This window comes from Pyrus communis, chromosome 9, assembly GCF_041283825.1.
Source record: "Pyrus communis isolate YQ-2024b chromosome 9, ASM4128382v1, whole genome shotgun sequence".
Taxonomy (NCBI): domain Eukaryota; kingdom Viridiplantae; phylum Streptophyta; class Magnoliopsida; order Rosales; family Rosaceae; genus Pyrus; species Pyrus communis.
The window spans coordinates 13,246,484-13,268,956 of NC_142573.1; the positions used below are offsets into that span (position 1 = coordinate 13,246,484).

Below are 22,473 nucleotides of genomic sequence, written 5' to 3' on the forward strand. Positions count from 1 at the left end.
CTTCATTTATTTGTTGTTTGTTGCAGGTCAAGAGAAGCACAGCAGACAGGAATGACTCGGGGACCTATAGGAACCTGCCCGTTTTAAACGGGTCAGGTTAGATTCGATTTCAACTTTCATTTTTCTGTTCTCCGGCTTGACCCGCCACATTTTATTTTCCACGGAGTCTAGTCTGGTTCCTTAAATTTTAGGCCCGACCTATGCCCAACCCTAAATTATTCACTATACAGCACTAGCACTAGCACCAGTATTGAGTATTAATACCAGACAAAAAAAATAACGAAGAAGGTAATTGAACTGCACCATTCTCATTTGGATAATGTAGTGGATAATGAACAATTTATTCATGTGTAACTTTTGTTTTTCACATAATTTTATTAAATCAAAACGCCGGTAAACTTACTCTATCCTCTCTTATTTTTATTAAAGTTTATGGAAAGCATCTTTATGCAGACGGCTTATTGTCTCAATACTTTTGTCTTCCACCAAGAAAATGGAAAAAGTGACTAATTTTGGCACCTTCTTCTTCAATAATAGATTGAAGGCGTGTTTAAATTTAACTAAAGCTTGAATTGCCACCTTTTAATTATATTTTTCTTTTATTTTAGATAATGGAATATGTTCTGATTACTAAAAGTCTAAAATGTAGGGCTAAAAATCATTCGTTGTTGTAATTCACAGGCCATTCATTGTAGATGGCCAAATATTCCACTACCAATTCACTGTTCATCCCAACACAACTTTGTCTAAAGCTTTGTCTATAAAATGGATGAGAAGAAGGAGAGCAAATATACACAGATAGACATACGGCTGGTAGAGGAAGAAAGAAGAGAGGAAGAAGAGAGGAGATAATAGAAAGAGTTATCTTTGAAATCTTATTATTCCAGATTATAATGAAAGCACCACTGCTGCCCCGAGGACGTACTCCAGTCACACTAACTGTAAAGGATCCTCGTAAATTTGTGTCTTGTTTATTTGTTCCACTGCACACACCATCAGTTTTACAACACGTTATCAGCACGAAAAGCTCTCGTGTTAGTGGAAAGCACAAATAAGAAAATATTTTCTTTTCATCATAAAATCTTTTCATTTCAAATTTTCAGAAAATCTTTTTATTTCATCATAAAATCTTTGTACTACTGATTTCCTTGAGAAAATATATATATGTTGTTGTATGACTGTATATCATCCTTTGAAGAAGTAAAAGAGTACAAACTCAAAATTCATAAAGAATCTGACAGCCATGTAAACAGCCTCGGAACTCCAACTTGCAGACCTCAGATTGAAATATTTTCTTCTTCAAAGTTGTTCATCCGCCCAGTACCTACAACATATCAAATTTTCAGAAAATTCCAAAGGTGTGATCATCGCAGATGCTTGAAATACCAAATCAGTTTCCAATTTCTGCAGAAAATTGGACATGCACCTTATGAGTACGAAAACTCTATTTCAATAGCTCAGATCAAAATTGTTTCTTCACAAAAGTTGTTCGGTATCCACTTATCCATATCATACTAAAATTTGAACTAAATATAACGGTTTGATCTTCTCATAAGTTACAGATACTCTTGACTCCAAAACTTATGGGAACCGTTTCGATTTTTTCGAAACTCACTTGAGGAGGAACACCAATTGGAAATTAGTGTTACTATTATTTCCTAGATAACTAAAATTTCTTCGAACTGTGAAATAATAATAAAAGTAAAAGGGATGAAATAAAAGAAAATGGCAGACCAAGAAAAAAGAAAAAAAGCAAAAGATAAGGACTTAATCATTGCATTTTCTGTTTTGGCATATTTATGTGCATGGTGTTGGTTTAAAACCCTATCACAAGTTCTATGTAAGATCCCACATCACCCAGGAGAGTGATCCTTATATGTATATTCCCATCCTTACCTAGCACGAGACCTTTTGGGAGCTCACTGGCTTCAGGTTCCATGGGAACTCCGAAGTTAAGCGAGTAGCGCGAGAGAGCACTCCCATGATGGGTGACCCACTGGGAAGTTGCTCGTGAGTTCCCAAAGACAAAACCGTGAGGGAATGGTAAGCCCAAAGCGGACAATATCGTGCTACGGTGGTGGAGCGGGCCCGGGAAGTGATCCGCCCCGGGTCGAGATGTGACATTCTATTTATTTATAGTGGGTAGAATTATTACCCTTTGCTTTAAAGCTTTGATATTTATGTGAATGGTGTTGAATCAAAGCCCTTGTCACAAGTTTTATTTACTTAAAAGCAATTTATTTACCATGGCTTGAGTTGCAGCCTATTGCTTTAATTTATTTATTGTACTTTTTTTTTTTGTTATGATGAGTACATACTAGACCCGAAGTTCCTTGATTAGATTAGAACCTGAAGTTTCTTGATCCTCATCACATAAAATGATTAGACCCGAAGTTCCATCATGCAAAAAAATCAGGAATGAAGTCCCTAGATCCTCAAGATCAGACATGAAGTTCCTTGATGAGCGCCTTAAGTTTGAAGAGTCGAAGTGCCACAACTTAATTGTAATAAATGACATAAAAGTCTCAATCCACAGACTATTAAATAAGGACCAAAAGTTCCTTGATGTATGATACATTTTGCTGGAGAGTTTACATCTTGAAGTTTTGATGATTATTCAATGTCATTGGGCATTGATGTTGAACACCATGTTCCTCATGTTCATACCCAAAAATGATTTAACAGAAGCATTTATTAAGCGGATGAAATTGATTACCCACGCTCTGCTCATGAAAACGAGATTGCAAGTTGTTGATGCACAAAATCGGCGAAGACTTTGGTACAACAGAAAGTGTCAAGTTTGTGACCTTCACTAGATTGCTCTGGTCATTAGTGTGGATAAGTATGTAAATGAATAGAGATAGGGAAGCAAACAACACAAGATGTACGTGGTTCACCTAGATTGGCTACATCCACGGAGTAGAGGAGTTCTCATTAGTTGTGAAGGGTTTACACGGTTCAAGCTCTCTTTTAATGAGTTCTAGTGAATAGTTTAGTACAAATAACATTAGGGATTATTGTGGGAGAATGATCCCCTTTTATAGAAGAGAGTTTCTAGCTTTGTTCTGACATTGACAATGTCATGTTGTGATTGGCCTCTGATATCGACACGTGTTGTGCTGTGATTGGCCTCTGATACCAACATGTGTCGTGTTGTGTTGTGATTGGCCTTCTGGTTGGAGGAAAAGTCTTGTGGGTCCTTGATGGTATATTGTTGACCGGTGCTTAGTAGTTTCAGGATTGGTTACAAACAGTGCTCCCCTAAGTTCCCAAGTGAGGGAAGCTCCTCGGTTGGGGACTTGCAAGATCCAAGCCATTGAGTAATCACGAAACTTCTAAGTACCGAAGTGTGGTGTCGCTTTCACTTGCCTTCTCTGTCCTGTAAATAGATGTGGCATCTTCTCTTGGAAGTATTTTTCTTTCATCCAGGAGTGGTATCTTTAGTTGGCGTTGACGCACAAGGTCATGTATCATTTTCATTTGAAGCTTACTTGTAGTTTCGGATTTGGTCAAGTGCGATACAAACCATATAGTAGGAGTCCCCCAAGTCTCTAAGCGAGGAGATCTGCCGAAGAAGGTGATAGACAAGGTAAGCAATTAGGGTTCCAAGCAATCAGTCTCAGATCGGTAGGTTGATCTTGGGTTCCGGCTGATTGTACTCATTCTCCCTGTCTCTCATTCAACAATAAGGATAAAGATAAGAAATAGGGAGAAGAGATGATATGATGTACTTTTGTTTTTGGAGAAGATGGACAAATTGGCACGTGCTTTGTTGTACTTAACTTTCCACAAGTGTATTCTTGAACTGGGCTTGAGGGTTTTTTGGTTTCCTCCAAAGGAGCGAGCCGACTCCAGAATTTGAGGGTTAAAACAAGTCCGTCAGACCTGGAGTATGTTCGATCCTGATGATATAGGATACTTTTGCTGTTTGACAAAGTAGTAGATGTGGTATGGCGAAGCTTTGTTCTTTGACAACGGTGTTAGCAAATGGATGTTGAGGCTTGTCGATCTCTTCAATTAGAGCAATGATGTTGAGCTTAGATTTTTTATTTTGTTGAAGTTTGCATGTTGAAACTTCGTGGGTGGACCCTGTAGGTTGAAGTAGTGCTCCCTTAATTTCTTGAGTGAGGAAAACTTTTCGGTTGGGGACTTGAAAAATCCAAGGCACTGAGTAGTCGCGAAATTTCTGAGTACCAAGGTGTAGTGGTATATGGTAGGAGTCCCCCAAGTCTCCGATCGAGGGGGGTGTCTTGCTAGTAGGCAATTTTCCAAACAAAACTTCACCATTTTCCTTTCAAAGTGGTTGCCCAAAACTCCTCTTTCATATATATTTGGTATGAAAGTTGTTTAGGCCCAAAGAAAGGAAACCTAGGCTCATTTCTTTCTTGATCAAGAGTGTGAAGCTTTTGAGAATTGTAGTTGCTCTCCATTGATGAAGCTTTGTTTGATGTTAAAACTTTGTAGGTGAAGCTTTTGTGTTGAAGCTTTGTAGTTGAGAGTTGAACCTTTGTAGGTGAAACTTTTGTATTGAAGCTTTGTAGGTGAAACTTTTGTATTGAAGCTTTGTAGGTGAAGCTCTTATGTTGAAGCTTTGTAGGTGAAGCTCTTGTGTTGAAACTTTGTAGGTGAAGCTTTTGTGTTGAAGCTTTGTTGGGCACCATAAATTGATTTTGCTTCACACTATCTTGATCAAGAGTGTGTGAAGCTTTTGAGAATTGTAGTTGCTCTCCATTGATAAAGCTTTGTTTGATGTTGAAGATTTGTAGGTGAAGCTTTTGTGTTGAAGCTTTGTTGGGCACTATAAATTGATTTTTCTTCACATTATCTTGATCAAGAGTGTGTGAAGCTTTTGAGAATTGTTGTTGTCTTCCATTGATGAAGTTGCGTTCCATAAATTGATTTTGCTTCACACTATCTTAATCAAGAGTGTGTGAGGCTTTTGACATTTGTTGTTGCCCTTCATTTGTTGAAGCTTTTGTTGGCACCATAAATTGATTTTGCTTCACACTATCTTGATGAAGAGTGTGTGAAGCTTTTGAGAATTATTGTTGCCTTTCTTTTGTTGAAACTTTTGTTGGCACTATAAGTTGGTTTTGCTTCACACTATCTTGATTAAGAGTGTGTGAGGCTTTTGACATTTATTGTTGCCCTTCACTTGTTGAAGCTTTTGTTGGCACCATAAGTTGGTTTTGCTTCACACTATCTTAATCAAGAGCGTGTGAGGTTTTTGACATTTGTTGTTGCCCTCCATTTGTTGAAGCTCTTATGGTGAAGCTTTGGTGTTGAAGATTTGTAGGTGAAGCTTTGAGGTTGAAGCTTTGTTGGGCACCAAGAATTGATTTTGCTTCACACTATCTTGATCAAGAGTGTGTGAAGCTTTTGAGAATTGTAGTTACCCTCCATTTGTTGAAGTTGTTGAATTTCCCAATTTCCTCTTTTTTTTTTTTTTTTTTTTTTTGGAAAATTAGAAATTTGAAAATGTGGGAGAGACAACATATATAAATTTTGCTTCCACATTGTTGAGCAAGAGATTGTGATGCAAGCCACACCTTGTAGTAGTCGAAGGTTTAGATGAACCATATAAATTGAATTTGCTTCGAACAGTCTTGATCAAGAGTGTGTGAAGCTTTCGACGAGCTGTAGTGTTTGCATTATTACAGAGGAGAAATGTCTGAAGCAGATGTAAGAGGGCTAAAGAGCTTGATCTTCGTATACCATGCACTGAAGCCGTTGTTGGCTTGCAATAAGACTTTGTTGGTGATTATAACTTTTGTTAAGCATAAGTGCTCCCCTAGTTGAGTTGTAAAGCTTGAGGGTTTTTTATTATTTGTGAATGCTAGGAGTTCACATATACAAGTTGTACCACTCGTCTTCTGGTTGGTGGAATGAATGGTGGGTTGCTTTCATCACTTGGTTAGTGGTACGAATGTGAGTTCCTTTATCACCTTTCATCACATTTCATCACCTGGTTGGTGACACGAAGATGAGTTCCTTCTTCACCTGGTTGGTGGCATGAGTGGCAAGTTGCCAAATAATGTTAGAGTACGGGTTGTACATTTCATCACCTGGTTGGTGGCATGAATATGAGTTCATTCTTCACTTGGTTGGTGGCAAGAGTGGCAAGTTTTCAAATGATATTATAGTACAGGTTGTACATTTTATCACCTAGTTGGTGGCATGAAGGAGAGTACAGGTTGTACATTTCATCACCTCGTTGGTGGCGTGAAGATGAGTTCTTTCTTCACATTTCATCACTTGGTTGGTGAGAATAAGGGCAAGGTGTCGAGGCACATTGTAGCAAATGTCGAATGACACAAAGTATGTTGAATCCTTTTGAAGCACAGTTGGCTTATGTATGGATGTGTTGGAATATATGATGTTTATGTTCATTGACATGAGTGATGCTTATGAATGTTTTGCTATGCATGAAGGGATCCATGCTTTCGATATGTGAACCATGTTGGTTGTAACACTTAGTATCACATACTTTGTGTCAAAGTACGCATGTTGAAGCTCTGAGTTGGAGTATAGGGGTAGGTCAGCGTAGACCAAGTGTTCCAGTGCTAGGAATGCAAAAGACTCAGAAAAGTTGTCTGAATTCCCTCTTTTTTAAATATTTGCCGAATGGTTTGTGTGACAAAAGATCTCAAGTAGTTAAGAGTCAAAACATTTGTAATATGTATGCCTTCTTATAATAGCATTTCCTTCAGTACCCAATCATTCACTTTGAAAAAGTGAGGCTTGGCCCCATAGTCATAACAGTCAACGGTACGTTCACCCCTGGTTGTCTTGATACGAACTTTTATCCCTCTTGTTGTAATAGGCTTGCTAAGAGTAAAAATTCTTCCTCTTACCAAGAAACAAATACGTTTGGTGACTTAACGAGTAGTTAAATGAGGCAGGAGATGATGTAATGGGTGTCTGGATGGCCAAGATTTCCTCACTTGGTATAACTTGACTTCCATTTCCCACTTGTTGATAGGGATTAACCATAGGGGGTTCCCTTGGTATGTCCTTACTTCGGCGGAGGCGTGGTTGTAAGCCTGTGCCATCACCCCAGAGTAAGTCTTCCAAGTGTTGGCATTGATCATGTACTTGAAGAAACAATCACGTAGGCCTGCCTTGAAGGCTTTGAGGGCGGTCTTGTCATTTGCCACAGCACAGCGAGAATACTTATGGCTGAAGCGGCCGGCATATTTTCGTAGTGGCTCGTCCGGCTTCTGGTGAATAGTGTACAAGTCATCTGCGGAATGCAAGCAATATGTCTGGAAGATGTGTTGAGAGATAAACAGTTTCCTCAGTTCATCAAATGAGTCTACTGTCTCAGGTGGAAAACGGTAATACCAATTTAGAGCTCCGCCATAGAAGGTAGAGGGGAAGATAAGACATCGTTCTTTGTCGGTGTGCATCCGATATGCCATGGTGAACTCAAAGAGATTAAGGTGTTCAATCGTGTCCTCCTTTCCAGTGTAGAGTTGTAAGCCAAGCTTCTACTTTGTCTTTGCTTGGAGGGGGTGTCGAGGATCCTCCTTGTAAGAGGGCCAGGCCTAGGTTAGTTCCAGTCAGGTATTTCGGCCTAACGTTCGGCCTTCAACTTGTTTACTTCCTCAAGGAGTTGTAGGACAAGGGGGTCTTGAGTGGAGTCAGGTACTGCTAGATCCTTCTTCCGTAAGTCTCCATCTTCTCTTAGAAGTAGGAAAGCTTGATCAAGGGCATGAGATTTTTCTTTGATATGACATAAGGTTACTAATTGAAACCTAAAATTATGCTCTTATAAACAAGTTCATATGAATGGAGAATTATATACGAAGGGTTATGAGTCGCCCACATCATATCTCCATAAGTAAATCCCTCAAATATACATGGAAGCAAGTTGCTATGTATAAATTCCAAAGGAAAATGTGTTATGAAATGTAGAAAATCCCTGAAGGATTCAGATTACTTGAAGAAAACCTTGGAAGGGTAAAGCATCAAATATGTACTTAAATACCAATGGATGGTATAAATTGCCTTAGTGAATACTATCATTATGATATTGTTGTAACATACTAAAATATCTTGCAAGAGTCGATAATATTAGATTTAGACTCTTGAAGAGTCTAGAAAGTTTATAAAGTGTTGAGAGAGATATTGTCTCGAACTGCAGAATCGAACAATAAGCCAACACGAATCTTATCCATGATGTTTATAAAGAATCATATGGATTGAAGATTATGAGTTGAATACTCAAATTATTTAGACACCAAGAATGATCATTTATCTTCGTGAAAGTAAAGATAAATTGATATTTGGTCCAAAAGTACCACATCTTAGTGAAGTATATGCTTTATTGTATTTGGCACAATACATCGAATGAAATAAAGCTTATCTATTAATATCTCCGAGAAATTACATACACATAAGTTAAAACAAACAAATAGGAGGGAACCTTCACAAAGGTTGCTTATGTGAAGCCTCAGTACTCGGAAGTACCCCAGAAGGGGAAGGCATCGAAGGTTGATTATTTAGAGCCTCAGTACTTGGTGAAATTCCAGACGGCTGAGACAATGGGTGTCTTTGGAACAAAGACTCGAACCCCTGATTGTCATTTTGAGTCCGACCTTCGGATTCCAGTAGCTGGTCGAGCTTTCTTTTCATGTTCGTCGAGTAATTATTTGCAAGCATGTGTACTCTATTCTCGTGCTTAAGCCCTCTAATCTCTTGTTTAAGACTTGCCACCTCAACCATCAATGATTCAATTTGGTGAGTTCGAGCTAGTAGGCGTTGACCCATATTAGAAACAGGGCCCGCACACTGAATACTGAGAGCCAATGAGTCTTGAACGGCCGACTTATCAGACCGGTTTGAAATGATTATGTTATCTTTGGGAGTGAGAAGATTTCTAGATACCACTGTAGCGGTTAGGTTATTCTTCATCACAGAGTCCCCAACCGTAAGATGACCATTAGAATATAAGAAGGATGGGCGCCATATATTATCCTGGCGGGGCTCGTTTGTACCATTCTTAAGACTCAAATCTAAGCAAATGTTAGATAGGCAAGCCATTTTTCAGAAATGATGAAGGAAAAAAGAGGTCAGATAAAATCTCAAAAGTGCAAGAAAGGGAAAATTCTACATGTAATAGTTTTTCGAGCATACATTTTGAGCACAATTGATGCCTCTATAAAAGAAGAAGCAATAGGGCCACTTATTCAAAAATCAAAGAGACACCGCTCTTCGAATTTCAAAAGCCAGATTTTCAGGATAAAGTTTGTCAACATTTCTCAGACACAATCTCAGTTTTTGGATATCACATGCAACTTTGTCAAAGATCTCTGATAAAGTTGAAAACACGTGAATCTTAATGTTCTAATTACACCACAGTTGCTGACAAGAGTAAAGGCACAACACCATTACCTGTTATTGGGAAATCCCTATATATGTCGATCTCTATCTTCCAGACCAAGGTAGACCTACAAAAATATCTAACTCTTCTTCCTCTCTGAGAATGCATCTTCAACAAAGCTTCTTGAAATACTCTATTTTCTTTCTCTTCGAGAATACCTCTTCAAATAAGTCACACCAGAGCAAGAATATCTCATATCATTAGGGACGAGAGCAAAATTATCTCATATCATGCAATCTCCCTGTCCTTTTTCTTTGTCTTTATTCTTACCTAGAGGACTAAGGAGAAAGAAAGCAATTAGTCGGAACTTGGAAATCAAATTTCTAGTTAGGAACCGACTGCCTGGAAACTTTCCTGATTACTTACCTAGCATTACTCTCGAGTACTCATTTTCAAACTGATGATATGATGATTGGAGCTACCAAGCATGATGAGTCACTGAGAAGTGATGTTCTGAAGAACCTTTCAAATGCAAGATTTGCATTCCATTCCTGCATTAGATGACAAATACTGCAAGAGAAGATGTCAAACCTGCATAGGGAAAATACCACTTTTGCAAGGGGAACAGATAAGGCAAGCAAAAATAATACATTGAAGCATGTGGAGACAAGCACAACAAAACACGAACTGATTCATCCCCGACAGAGCCGAAAATCACTTGTCATGTGGAGCTGCTCGTGGTTCCATTTCATTCAAGGACAAGTCCAATGATCTTGAAGAAATCACAAGTCCAATTCAAGATCAAGTGTTCACCACCCTTGAATCAAATTCCACTCCAGATAAAAGGAGTAAATTCAAACCTTTGGTGCAAGTCTAGTAGAAAGTCCTACAGCCCAATTCAAGAAAAAGCCTATGGAAAGTTAACAACAAGTAAAGCACTTCATTCGGCAACTCTCCCCGCTAAGAGACTAAAGCAGAAGGATCAATGATCAACCTAAAGAATTTGAAATCAAAGGGAGATACTCATCAGGGGGAGCATCCAAAACAGATCAAGATTTTAACAAGTCAATTGAAGACTTGTGGCCATCCAAGAGGGAGTGTTGTAATTTACAGGCCATTCATTGTGGATGACCACCTATCCCACTACCAATCCACTGTTCATCCCACCACCAATCCACTATTCATCCCACCACAACTTTGTCTAAAACTTTGTCTATAAAATGGATGTGAAGAAGGAAAGCAAATATACACATATAGACAAACGGCTGGTAGAGGAAGAAAGAAGAGAGGAAGAAGAGAGGAGATAATAGAAAGAGTTATCTTTGTAATCTTATTATTCCAGATTATAATGAAAGCACAACTGTTGTCCCGAGGACGTACTCCAATCACACTGATTGTAGAGGAACTTCGTAAATTTTGTGTCTTGTTTATTTATTCCACTGCACATACCATCAGTTTTACAACATCCGTTACAATGTCTATGGAATGTTGTCTACATAAGAATCCATAATGTTTGGACACGTGGAGTATATTTAGGTTTTTCGAACATATTTGGGACCATTTAGTGGCTGAACCCTTAAGATTTACTAATTAAGAAGTAGAGATTGGCATGCATTCTTAAAAGTGAGGTATGAGATGCGTCATGCATGCATGTGTTTTTCAATGATAAATATGAATAAGAAGGGTGCAGAAAATACTCAGATAGAGTGGAAGCATATCATCGTAAGGTGACAAGTTTACACATGGTTGACTGGTGGATATGCAAATTAAGGAATCATTGATAGAACACGCCTAGGAAACAATCATGGTAACAATGAAAATGATTTTTTTTATTTTTATCTTTTATTAAAAGTGATACGCTAGGTTAAAGTAAGATGAAAGAATATTTGAGGTCAAAGCGTAATGAGTTAAATAAAAATATTCTTGATAATAGAATATTTAAGGTCAAAACATAATGAGTTAAATAGAAATATTCTTGACATAAAAGTAGCAGGTATGTATTTTTATTTGAACTAACATTCCAAAAAGACAAGAACTTTATTTGAACTAACATTCCGAAAGCCAAGAACCAGACATTTTCGTAGGACCGGAATAGCAGAAGCACTATGAAATTGCTTCTTCGTATACTTACCTAAACTCTGCTTGCTGACTAATTGGAGCCTTACATTGTCAGGATAGAGTCTTCAATAATTGAAAGTTTGGGTTCATGCGAAGTAGGAGTAGCTGGCATAAATGGGTTCCTTATCCTTAAAGCACTTTAGTCTCACTTTATTTCAACTCAATTCTAAGGCCATCTTCAACTGATCCGGTCAGAGGGTTATAGGGTCAAAAATAGCCCTAAATGACACGAAAACCATCTTCAACCGAAAACTAGGCCAAAAGGCTTGTGGGCCCCACTGGGCCACAAAATGAAAATCGGGCCAACTGGCTAGCCCAACCCAACCAGCCCCAGCTGGTCCAACAATCTGAATCCCAATGGCTACTTGCTGACATCAGCTAGCCGTTACATTTGAATTTTTTTTACAAAATATTTTTTTTTTTTTTTTTACAAACTCTATTCCACCACCCCCCCCCCCCCCCCCCCAAAAAAAAATTAACTACCTAAGCCATTAAACAACATTAAACATTAAGTAACATTACAAGATCATGTTGTAGGTACTTGTTTGTGGCACATGAAATCTGAGACGTTACTCACAGATCGACAGTGGCATTCGAAATCCAAGACGTAAAATTATTAAGATTCCTTATCGACAAGAAATCTGCAAAGTTACTCACAGATCAACACGTGGCACTCAAAATCCGAGACGTAAAATTATTGAGATTCCAACTCGAAAAATTCTTGACATTCCATCTTGTAAAATTATTGAGGTAGTTCAATTTAAGTAGCCATATTAATTCAATTAAAATAATAAATTACGTTTGGCCTTATGGCCCTTTGACCTATTCAGTTGGAGATGATTTTTTGTTACAGGGTTATGTTTGGCTTATGGCCTTCTGGCCCCTCAGTTGGAGATGGTAAGAAATATGGTCTGACACTATTCATTAAAATATTAATTTCTTGGAGGGCTATGGGGCTAAAATGAGCCCTCTGGCCCTCCTTCGGTTAGAGATGGCCTGAGCTTCAATAAAGTATGGGGGGAAGACACACTACTCTATTCCAAAGTCAAGACATACCACAAGCTTCTTTGAGGGTTTACAAAAGAGGTCTTAGCACTTTTTAAAGATTTTTTACATCACCCACTAAGAGAGATTGCTAGTAGTGAAACTCAAACCTAAACCTTGGTGTAGCAAAGAGAACGATCCTTACCAATTCAATCAACTTTCGTTGGCATTTCAACTTAATTTTTGAAAGGGCTACGAAATGCCTACCATGTATATAACTTTGCATATATTAAAAATTTATGAATACAGATTCACTCCAGTCAATACGGCTATGCCTACATCATCTATTATATTCCAGTGGCGTTATATTTAATGGGATGAGTAGATGAATGAACAAACTTCTTTGATTAAAGTGACATTATATTTGTTGAGAATGAAGCACAATATTGGGAAAAAGAGGATTTGCATGGGCTTATAAGGAGTTGGGCTACTCCTTATACTGCCAATTGGTTTTGTGGTGGAACCTCAACTTTCTTGGTATCAGGGTAGGTTGTCCCACTTGTAAAGTTCAACAGTCACACGTGCTCCACATCATACTATTTGTGTTGTCCGTCGGTGTGCAAATAAGGTAACACTCTGCTTACAGGTTCAACGAACTTGGATGCTAGGGTTGAATCCTCAATTTTCTGTAAATAGTCAAGACCAGCCACTTTATTCTAGTAAACAAAAGCTCTCACCACACTCTAATTATTTCCTATAGTCTTTCTGACTTACGCATCAGAGACCCTTTGGTGAACATTACACAGTAGTAGTCTAATTCCATGTGTCTCTTTTCTTTATGTGTGTAGATTGTCGTCAATTCGATCCATGATAGAAATTTGCTCCTGCAAATTTCACATTGATGGGAAGAGGACCTTGCTTGGGCATATACGTAATATGCCAAATGATTTTATTATGAAACTTAAACTTTATTCAATATTTTGTCTAATTTCTTCAATTTATTCCAATCCTTTAACTTCGCCAATACTGTTTGATTGTTGAATTGGGGATGAATTGTTAATTCATTGTTAGTAATAGATCCACGATATGATTTATTTCTCAATTTTTCTTCTGGACTTGTAAGGAGCTGCCAATTTTGCCTCTGAACTTTAATTTTAGTCAATTACCCTCTGAACCTTTATAATTGGCCAAATTCTCCCTTGAATTTTAGTTTATTTGATCACCCCCTAAACTTTTATAATTGGTCAATTTCCTCTTGGGGTTGGATTTTGGAAATTTTCATTCAATTTGCATTCATCTTGGTCACATGCACGACACATGACAATTGTTTGAGAGCAAGGTAATTTTATCCCTAATGTGGGCAACACACTCTTTTTTTCTTCTTCTTCTCTTCTAATAGTTCACGTCGTACAATTTTTGTTTGAATTTTATCCCTAATGCGGACAACTATGAATCTTCTCCAAGGTCTTGCTTTTTCAGCAATATCTTGGGTTGTGATGCCATTTCATTAGCCTTCTTTATGACATGATTCACATTATCGTCTTGGTTCACCTATTCCAATTCAAGACCCAAATTCAAATAAGAAAAGTAATAACTCTCAACAAATTCGTTACTAGAAACTGGGCAATTATGGAGGTAACTAGCTAAATTTAAAATTTCCCGCCCCCAAGTTCAGGAGGAAATTGGTATCTCTTACAAATTCGGTGGAAAATCGGCGAATACCTCTTTAATCGATACTACTATGATGACGTGGAAAAACTAATATCAATTATATTAGTCTAATAATTTTTTTAAAATGCGGATAAATGCACTGATGCTAAATGTCAAGACTTAGGATAATAGAGTCGTCTAAAAAAATACATATGATATTATTTACACTACACTATAGGTGTGGGAGAGTGGGTCTATCATAATAATTTGGTTCGAATTCGTCTTCGGTGAGAATCGAACATAAAAACTCTTATTTATAAATGAATAAAAATATTATTATACCATAGTATTAAGTGACAAAATAAAAAGAACGTTAGCAAGATCTTAAAATTGGGATTAGCCCGTAACCGACAAAACCAAACTACCCAACGATAGTCAAGTTTGGTTTACTTTCACCCATTACCTTAGTTAAAATCAGAACAAACTGATGTTATATAATAATTGGTTTGGGTGTGAAACCAAAATGGTTATCAAAATTTTGGCCTCGCCTTATTTTTGAGCGTTTATAAAGTTTGGCTTTTGGTTTTTAGTTTCCAATAATAGTTATCAAATAAATTTTTATTTTCTATTAAAACGATTGTCAAACGGGCTCAAGACATTTTATCAGTTATTAAAAAAAAAAAAAAAAATTCATGAATCTTGAATCTCTCCATATAAATATGTATATTTTTCACATTTTACTATATGTAGACTATTGTAATATTTAACGACTTAAGACATGACACGCCAGTTATATCCCAAGTGTCATGACTCCCATGATTGACGATTTTTGGCCGCAACAATCACTACCTATTCCAACGTCTCCAAAGTGATATTGATACGTACGTATCTGTTTTCTTGTCGATCTATTCTCTTCATCTATTTGATATTAATGGGAATCATTCCCCACTTTCCAATACAAATCACGGTCGCCTTCAACCCATTTAATATGGTCTGGACAGGACAAGAGCACATGATAAAAAGAGCGATGGCTAAAACTCAAAGCCCACAAAACCAAATTGCCAAGTGAGTCCCTCCTGCTCCGCCTCTTGATTATTATTGTCGGTGATGATAATATGATTAAACAATGGATTATTACTAATTAGAGTTGGTAAAATAAAGGGTTATTCAAAGTTTTGAAATTTGCTTTCTGCAAATGTTTTTCACGAGTTTAATGATTAGTGAAAAAAAAAAGAATAGAGATACAAAGGTGTCCTCCTGTAATTGTTTTTACATTGTAGGTGTACGTAAACAATATAAGACCGAATAAAATGTAGAAAGTAAAAACTGAAAGTCTGTGAAATTTGTTTTTCTGCGAATGTTTTTTACCAGATCAATGATGATTAGCAAGAAAAGGAAAAAAGAGAGAAAAAGGTGGAACATTGTTCTTGTTCATACATTCGGGTGTGGCTACAATGTCCCGTGACCTTAGTGCACTGGAATACGTAATGAAGATATATGATCTGTTTTTGTTTTTTTAAATTTGACCCGTTCTTGTACGTAAACATATGAAACTGCAAAAAAATATACACCAAAGACAAATTAAAAGAAAAATTAAAAACCTGGGGTTTGTGCAGTCAAGTTGGACTAAATAAAGAATGAATGTTTGGCTGAATTGTGTATACATGTTTGCTAAGTAGCTTGTTTTTATATAATAAATAGAAATGCGAGAAGCAAAATTGTAGACGTGAAGTTTATAATAACAAGGAAATGCCTGATGCCTCCATAATAAATAAGTAGTCTATTAGTTTGCCGATAATACAGACTGTCCATGCAATCAAACAAACAAATGAAACAAGATGCTGATGTGAGATCTACCATTTCTGCAGATTCACTGTTTTATTACTTTCTCTTTTCTGACAAGACGTTATACTACTTTATTTGTCTGGAGAAGGTGCAAGGGGCAGAAGTTAAGTGGGGTACTTCTTTCTATGAAGATGTATATTGATATTTGAGCTCATCTCTCATACATAGTTTGGGGTGCTGCCGCAAAGACGTTGCACAAGTATGGCTTCCTTCAGGAGCTCAATTGGTAAGTACACAATATAATTTTCTCTATGAACATGGTATGTTTTTCAGTGAATTCGATTGATAAATTTGCTGCTGTTGTAGTGAAGTAGAATTCAATAGTGTGGTATTCAATGATCTTCATTAGTATAGCTTTTTACGTCTTCAACTCTTCGCCTTCTTTCTGTTTGATCATTTCTCTATGTGAATGTATAATTGCACTCCATGCACTTTTTCATTTTACTTGTGTTTTCCAACTTTTTCCAGTGCTTAACATGCAGTTTTTGTGATGATTTGTGATTGGTTTTCGGATATCCAGGGAATAGTTTTTCATGGATTTGTGGTGGTGAACTGGAACTGGGTTCTTACTGCACTCAAAGAACTATTATCAATGGCGTAAATCTACTCTTCCTCTGTGTTTTTCTCTTATTTACCCTTATAAGCACCATACGGAAGCATTACATTACTGTTCCAGCCAGAAGGGACCAGTTCTCTCTAGCTATTTCAATTTGCTGTGCTCTTACTAGCATTGCATATTTTGCTGCTGGTTTATGGGATCTAATATCCGAAAGTGATGATCAATCGGAACATTTTGTCCGGTTGGATTACTTTGCCAGAGGACTAATTTGGATTTCTTTCACTGCTTCATTGCTAGTGCAAAGTTCCAAATGGATCAAAATCTTGAACTCTGTTTGGTGGTTCTCCTCCTTTTCATTGGCCTCGGCTCTAAACATCGAAATACTTGTAAGAACTCATAGCATTCAGATGTTTGATGCAATGACATGGCCAATGAGCTTCTTACTTCTCTTGTGTGCTGTTCGAAACCTCAGTCACTGTGTTCATCAGCATGCCCAAGATAATAGCCTATCTGAACCTCTATTGAGCAAAAAATCGACAGGAAAGAGCCAGAAATCAGAATTAGACCGGGCTAGCTTCCTGAGCAAACTGACATTTGCTTGGATTAACCCTTTACTCAACTTGGGTTCCTCGAAAACATTAGCTCTCGAAGACATCCCTTCTCTTGTTTCTGAAGATGAAGCAAATTTAGCGTACCTAAAGTTTGCCAATGCATGGGATTCACTCTTAAGGGAGAAAAGCTCAAGCAGCACCAGGAACCTGGTTCTGCAGACGGTTGTGAAAGTTTACATGAAAGAAAATATATGGATAGCATTTTGTGCATTTATCAGGACGATTGCAATTGTAATTTCTCCTCTTATACTGTATGCTTTTGTAAATTACTCAAATAATGAAAATGCAACTCTCTCTGAAGGCTTCACTATAGTAGGGTGTCTAGTTCTTTCCAAAGTGGTTGAATCTTTGAGCCAGAGACATTGGTTTTTCGACGCAAGGAGGTCTGGAATGAGGATGAGGTCAGCCTTGATGGTGGCAGTTTATAAAAAGCAGCTCAAGCTTTCTAGCTTGGGAAGGAGAAGGCACTCAGCTGGTGAGATTGTAAATTATATAGCAGTTGATGCCTATCGAATGGGCGAGTTCCCATGGTGGCTACATTCGACATGGACCTACGCGTTGCAATTATTCCTTGCCATTGGAGTTCTTTTTTGGGTGGTGGGTCTTGGTGCTCTTCCTGGTTTGCTTCCTCTCGTCATTTGTGGTCTCCTGAATGTGCCATTTGCAAAGACACTTCAAAAGTGTCAGTCCCAATTCATGATCGCTCAAGATGAGCGACTCAGAGCCACTTCTGAGATCCTGAACAGTATGAAAATCATCAAGTTACAGTCTTGGGAAGAGAAATTTAAAAACATTGTCGATTCCCTTCGTGAACGTGAATTCAAATGGTTGTCTGACTCGCAATTTAGAAGGGCTTATGGCACTTTGCTGTATTGGATGTCACCCACCATCATCTCTTCAGTTGTCTTTCTCGGATGTATCATTTTCAAAAGTGTCCCTCTTAATGCAAGTACCATATTCACGGTTCTAGCTTCACTAAGGAGCATGGGGGAACCTGTAAGAATGATACCAGAGGCTCTTTCAGTGCTGATCCAAGTCAAGGTTTCATTTGACAGGCTCAATGTGTTTTTGCTTGATGACGAGCTGAAAGATGACGAAGTAAGGAAGTTGCTCTCAATGAATTCCGGTAAGAGCTTAAGAATAAAAAGAGGTAATTTCAGCTGGTATCCTGATCAATCAATAGATCCAACTCTCAAAGATGTGAATTTAGAAGTGCAAAGGGAGCAGAAAGTTGCAGTTTGTGGACAAGTTGGAGCAGGAAAATCATCACTACTATACGCTATACTTGGAGAGATGCCGAAAATTTCAGGAACTGTGAGTTGAAAACAAATGAAAACTTCAATATACTCGATGCACTAAATTTTTTATTCTAACTTTATTAATGCTTGCAAGCAGGTTGATGTATTTGGAACCATAGCCTATGTTTCTCAGACTTCTTGGATACAAAGTGGGACAGTCCGCGATAACATACTCTACGGCAGGCCAATGGACAAGAACAAATATGAGAATGCCATAAAAGCTTGTGCTTTGGATAAGGACATCGATAGTTTTGACCATGGTGATCTTACTGAAATAGGCCAGAGGGGGATTAACATGAGTGGAGGGCAGAAGCAGCGGATTCAACTGGCCCGAGCTGTCTATAGTGAAGCTGATATCTATCTCCTTGATGATCCCTTCAGTGCAGTGGATGCCCATACTGGTGCAACTCTATTTCATGTAAGAAAGACAAAGATCAAGCGTTTAAAGAAGCATGAAAATCACATTTAGTGTCGTAATCTCATATAAACAGTTTACTCAATTTGAATGACTTGTGCAGGAATGCGTCATGGCCACTCTAGCAAAGAAAATTGTAATTCTGGTGACTCATCAAGTTGAATTCCTCTCAGAAGTTGATAAAATTCTAGTACGTTGTTGTTAACTCATTTTTGCAGTTTATTTGCAATAAATATTCAAATTGGTTTGCTCATGAAACCTTATTTCATTTGCAGGTAATGGAGGGTGGACAAGTTACTCAATCCGGAAGCTATGAGAATCTCTTGATGGCAGGAACAGCATTTGAGCAACTTGTAAATGCTCATAGAGATACGGTAACAACATTGGGTCATTCGAATAATCAAAGCCAAGAAGAATCTGAAAAGGGAGATATAGTTATGCCGGAGGAACTTCAAACAGCTTACCTCACTACAAATAATAGTGAAGGGGATATTTCTGTGAAGGGTGTGCCTAGCGTGCAACTAACAGAAGAAGAAGAGAGAGGGATTGGTGATGTTGGACTGAAACCCATCCAGGATTATTTTCTTGTGTCCAAAGGAACTCTTCTTCTAATCTTCGGCATAATGACACAATCTGGTTTTGTTGGTCTTCAGGCTGTTTCAACTTATTGGCTAGCTCTAGGCATTCAAATGCCTAACGTAACCAATGGCATGCTCATCGGCGTTTATACAGCAATTTCAACACTTAGTGCTGTCTTTGTATACCTAAGGTCATTTTCAGCAGCTTATATGGGATTGAAAGCTTCTAAAGCCTTTTTCTCTGGTTTCACCGACACTATTTTTAAGGCTCCCATGCTCTTCTTTGACTCAACCCCTGTTGGCCGGATTTTGATACGAGTAAGTAGACAAAATGCTACTTTATGCACTCTGGTAACTGTATTCCAATCACTTGTTATCAAAACCATTTGATATTTATACTTTTGCAGGCCTCATCTGATTTAAGTATTTTGGATTTTGATGTACCTTTCTCCATCATCTTCATAATGTCTGCTGGCCTTGAACTCCTGGCAACGATTGGAATTATGGCTTCTGTCACATGGCAAGTTCTCATTGTAGGCATTCTCGCCATGGTTGCCGCAAAATATGTTCAGGGGTATTATCTAGCCACTGCAAGGGAACTAATAAGAATCAATGGAACAACCAAAGCTCCGGTTATGAACTATGCATCGGAGACAGCACTTGGAGTGGTTACTATAAGAGCTTTTAAAATGGTTGACAGTTTCTTCCACAACTACTTGCAGCTAGTTGACAAAGATGCCCGACTGTTCTTTCATTCTAACGCAACCATGGAGTGGTTAATTTTAAGGACAGAAGTACTTCAGAATTTGACCCTTTTCGTGGCTGCTTTCTTACTTATCTTACTTCCCAAGGGTTATGTTGCTCCAGGTACTTATTAAGAGCAATCCATGTGTTGAATTTCAGGTGTTTATAGGTGTTTAACTTGAAAAGAAAATTTTCTTGATGTCTGCAGGGCTTATTGGCCTTTCACTGTCATATGCTTTAACGTTAACGGGGACACAAATTTTTGTGACACGATGGTATTGCAACTTATCCAACTACATTATCTCAGTTGAAAGGATAAAACAATTCATGATGATTCCGCCAGAGCCTCCTGCAATTGTGGAGGACAAGAGGCCGCCATCTTCATGGCCTAACAAGGGTAGAATAGAGCTCTATTCTCTGAAGGTAATATACTATTGTTGTTCTTTAACTACCTTATCATTTGATCAGGTTGAAATTCTAATAATTGATTATTTCTTTTGGTTGATTACAGATAAAGTATCGTTCAAATGCTCCTCTAGTTCTAAAGGGAATTACATGCACATTCAAAGAAGGCACTAGAGTAGGAGTTGTGGGAAGGACAGGAAGCGGAAAAACTACACTCATAAGCGCTTTGTTTCGCTTAGTAGAGCCGGCAAGTGGTAAAATTCTTATAGATGGACTTGACATATGTTCGATGGGCCTAAAAGATTTGAGAATGAAGCTAAGCATCATCCCCCAAGAACCAACTCTTTTCAGAGGTAGCATCCGAACCAACTTGGATCCTCTAGGTCTTTACTCTGATGATGAGATATGGAGGGTGAGCTAACTGACTCCGGTTAAATGATGAAAAAGGCTTTCCCTGCATAATTTTACTTTAGGCATTACATACAATGCGTTCTGTTTCGTACTAGTACGATTTTAAGGACATTTTCATCTGCAGGCTCTAGAGAAGTGCCAGCTCAAGGCGACAGTCAGCAACCTACCAAATCTACTTGACTCCTCTGGTGAGTTTATGATCTTTCCTATGACTGAATGAGAAACATAATGATGAACATCTTACTTAATCCCCGGTTCCAACTACAATCATATTGTACTGTAAATTATAACTATAATGACTTCAACAGTGAGTGATGAAGGGGAAAATTGGAGTGTCGGGCAACGCCAGCTCTTTTGCCTCGGAAGAGTCCTTCTCAAGAGGAACAGAATTTTAGTTCTCGATGAGGCTACTGCCTCCATTGATTCTTCAACAGATGCCATTCTGCAGAGAATCATAAGGCAGGAATTCGCAGAATGCACTGTTATAACTGTAGCTCACAGAGTTCCAACCGTCATAGACAGTGACATGGTCATGGTTCTCTCCTATGGTATGCTTTTCTTTCCAATCATCTCTTAATCGCATTTCAATATAATTTGAGACAGAAAAAATTCGAACACGTCTAATTCAATTAGAATTTTTAAAATTTTTGATAAACCAGTCTCACCAGGGGGATATGATGTTTCTGTAATTGGTTATTAAATCCTAATGCTAACATGTAGTGTGATTTTGTTTGAAAAAATAGGGAAGTTGGTGGAGTATGAACAACCTTCAAAGCTGTTGGCTACCAACTCCTACTTCTCCAAGCTTGTTGCTGAATATTGGTCAAGCTGCAAGAAAAACTGATGCCACCAATTAAAATGTCAGCAACCACAATTCACCTAGTTCGCAATATAAATTCCCTGCTCCTAGAAAATTAGTATTCATGGCTGAAATCATCGATGGAACGTAACGCTTATTGTGGAAGAAAAAATGCAGATGTAATTATCATTTGTAACTTACAAATCAACGTAATGCTGTTAAGATTGTCTTCGTGTTATGAGAAGCTTGAGATCACTATAAAAATGGAATAATAGACCTTCAAATCATCATGTTGGAATAACACTCGTTGTAGAAACAGATGTTTTGCTCCTTTCCTTTCGTCCCTTATCTTTCTCCTTTTTGTTTTTTTGTTTTTTTTGTTTTTGGGTATATTCAAATTTCCAAGGCCATCCCTTTACTTCTACAGAATCAAATTGATGGTGGTTTCGTAGTGAAGTTGATGCTAAGGTTTGGAATGGATTGGTAATTAGATTTGCAGTAAAGTTTCTTGATGTCTAACATTTACAGGTTTAATACTAGTGGATAAAAAAAACAAAACTGAATATAATACAAGCACTAGCGTTCAAACACTAATCAATTAATTGGTTTTTATGTCCTTAACTACTAGTTTTGTTTGAGTTCACTCCACAGTTTCATATTGGAGTAAAATTATGCAGAAATTATTGGTTAATGATCTACAAAATGAACTATTCAGATCATGGAGAACGAAA

General features: G+C 37.8%; 1 protein-coding gene across 1 annotated transcript; it reads left to right on the top strand.

Moving 5' to 3' along the window:
• The first annotated feature begins 15,843 nt into the window (after nucleotides 1-15,843).
• ABCC8 (multidrug resistance-associated protein 6) lies at nucleotides 15,844-22,073 on the top strand. Its single transcript, XM_068479500.2, has 11 exons — nucleotides 15,844-16,148; nucleotides 16,443-18,406; nucleotides 18,488-18,808; nucleotides 18,909-18,995; nucleotides 19,081-19,701; nucleotides 19,791-20,250; nucleotides 20,336-20,550; nucleotides 20,639-20,944; nucleotides 21,068-21,131; nucleotides 21,252-21,491; nucleotides 21,687-22,073. Exons 1-11 carry the CDS (start codon nucleotides 16,124-16,126, stop codon nucleotides 21,785-21,787), a joined length of 4,404 nt encoding a protein of 1,467 aa, XP_068335601.2. The 5' UTR covers nucleotides 15,844-16,123; the 3' UTR covers nucleotides 21,788-22,073.
• Nucleotides 22,074-22,473: the final 400 nt, after the last annotated feature.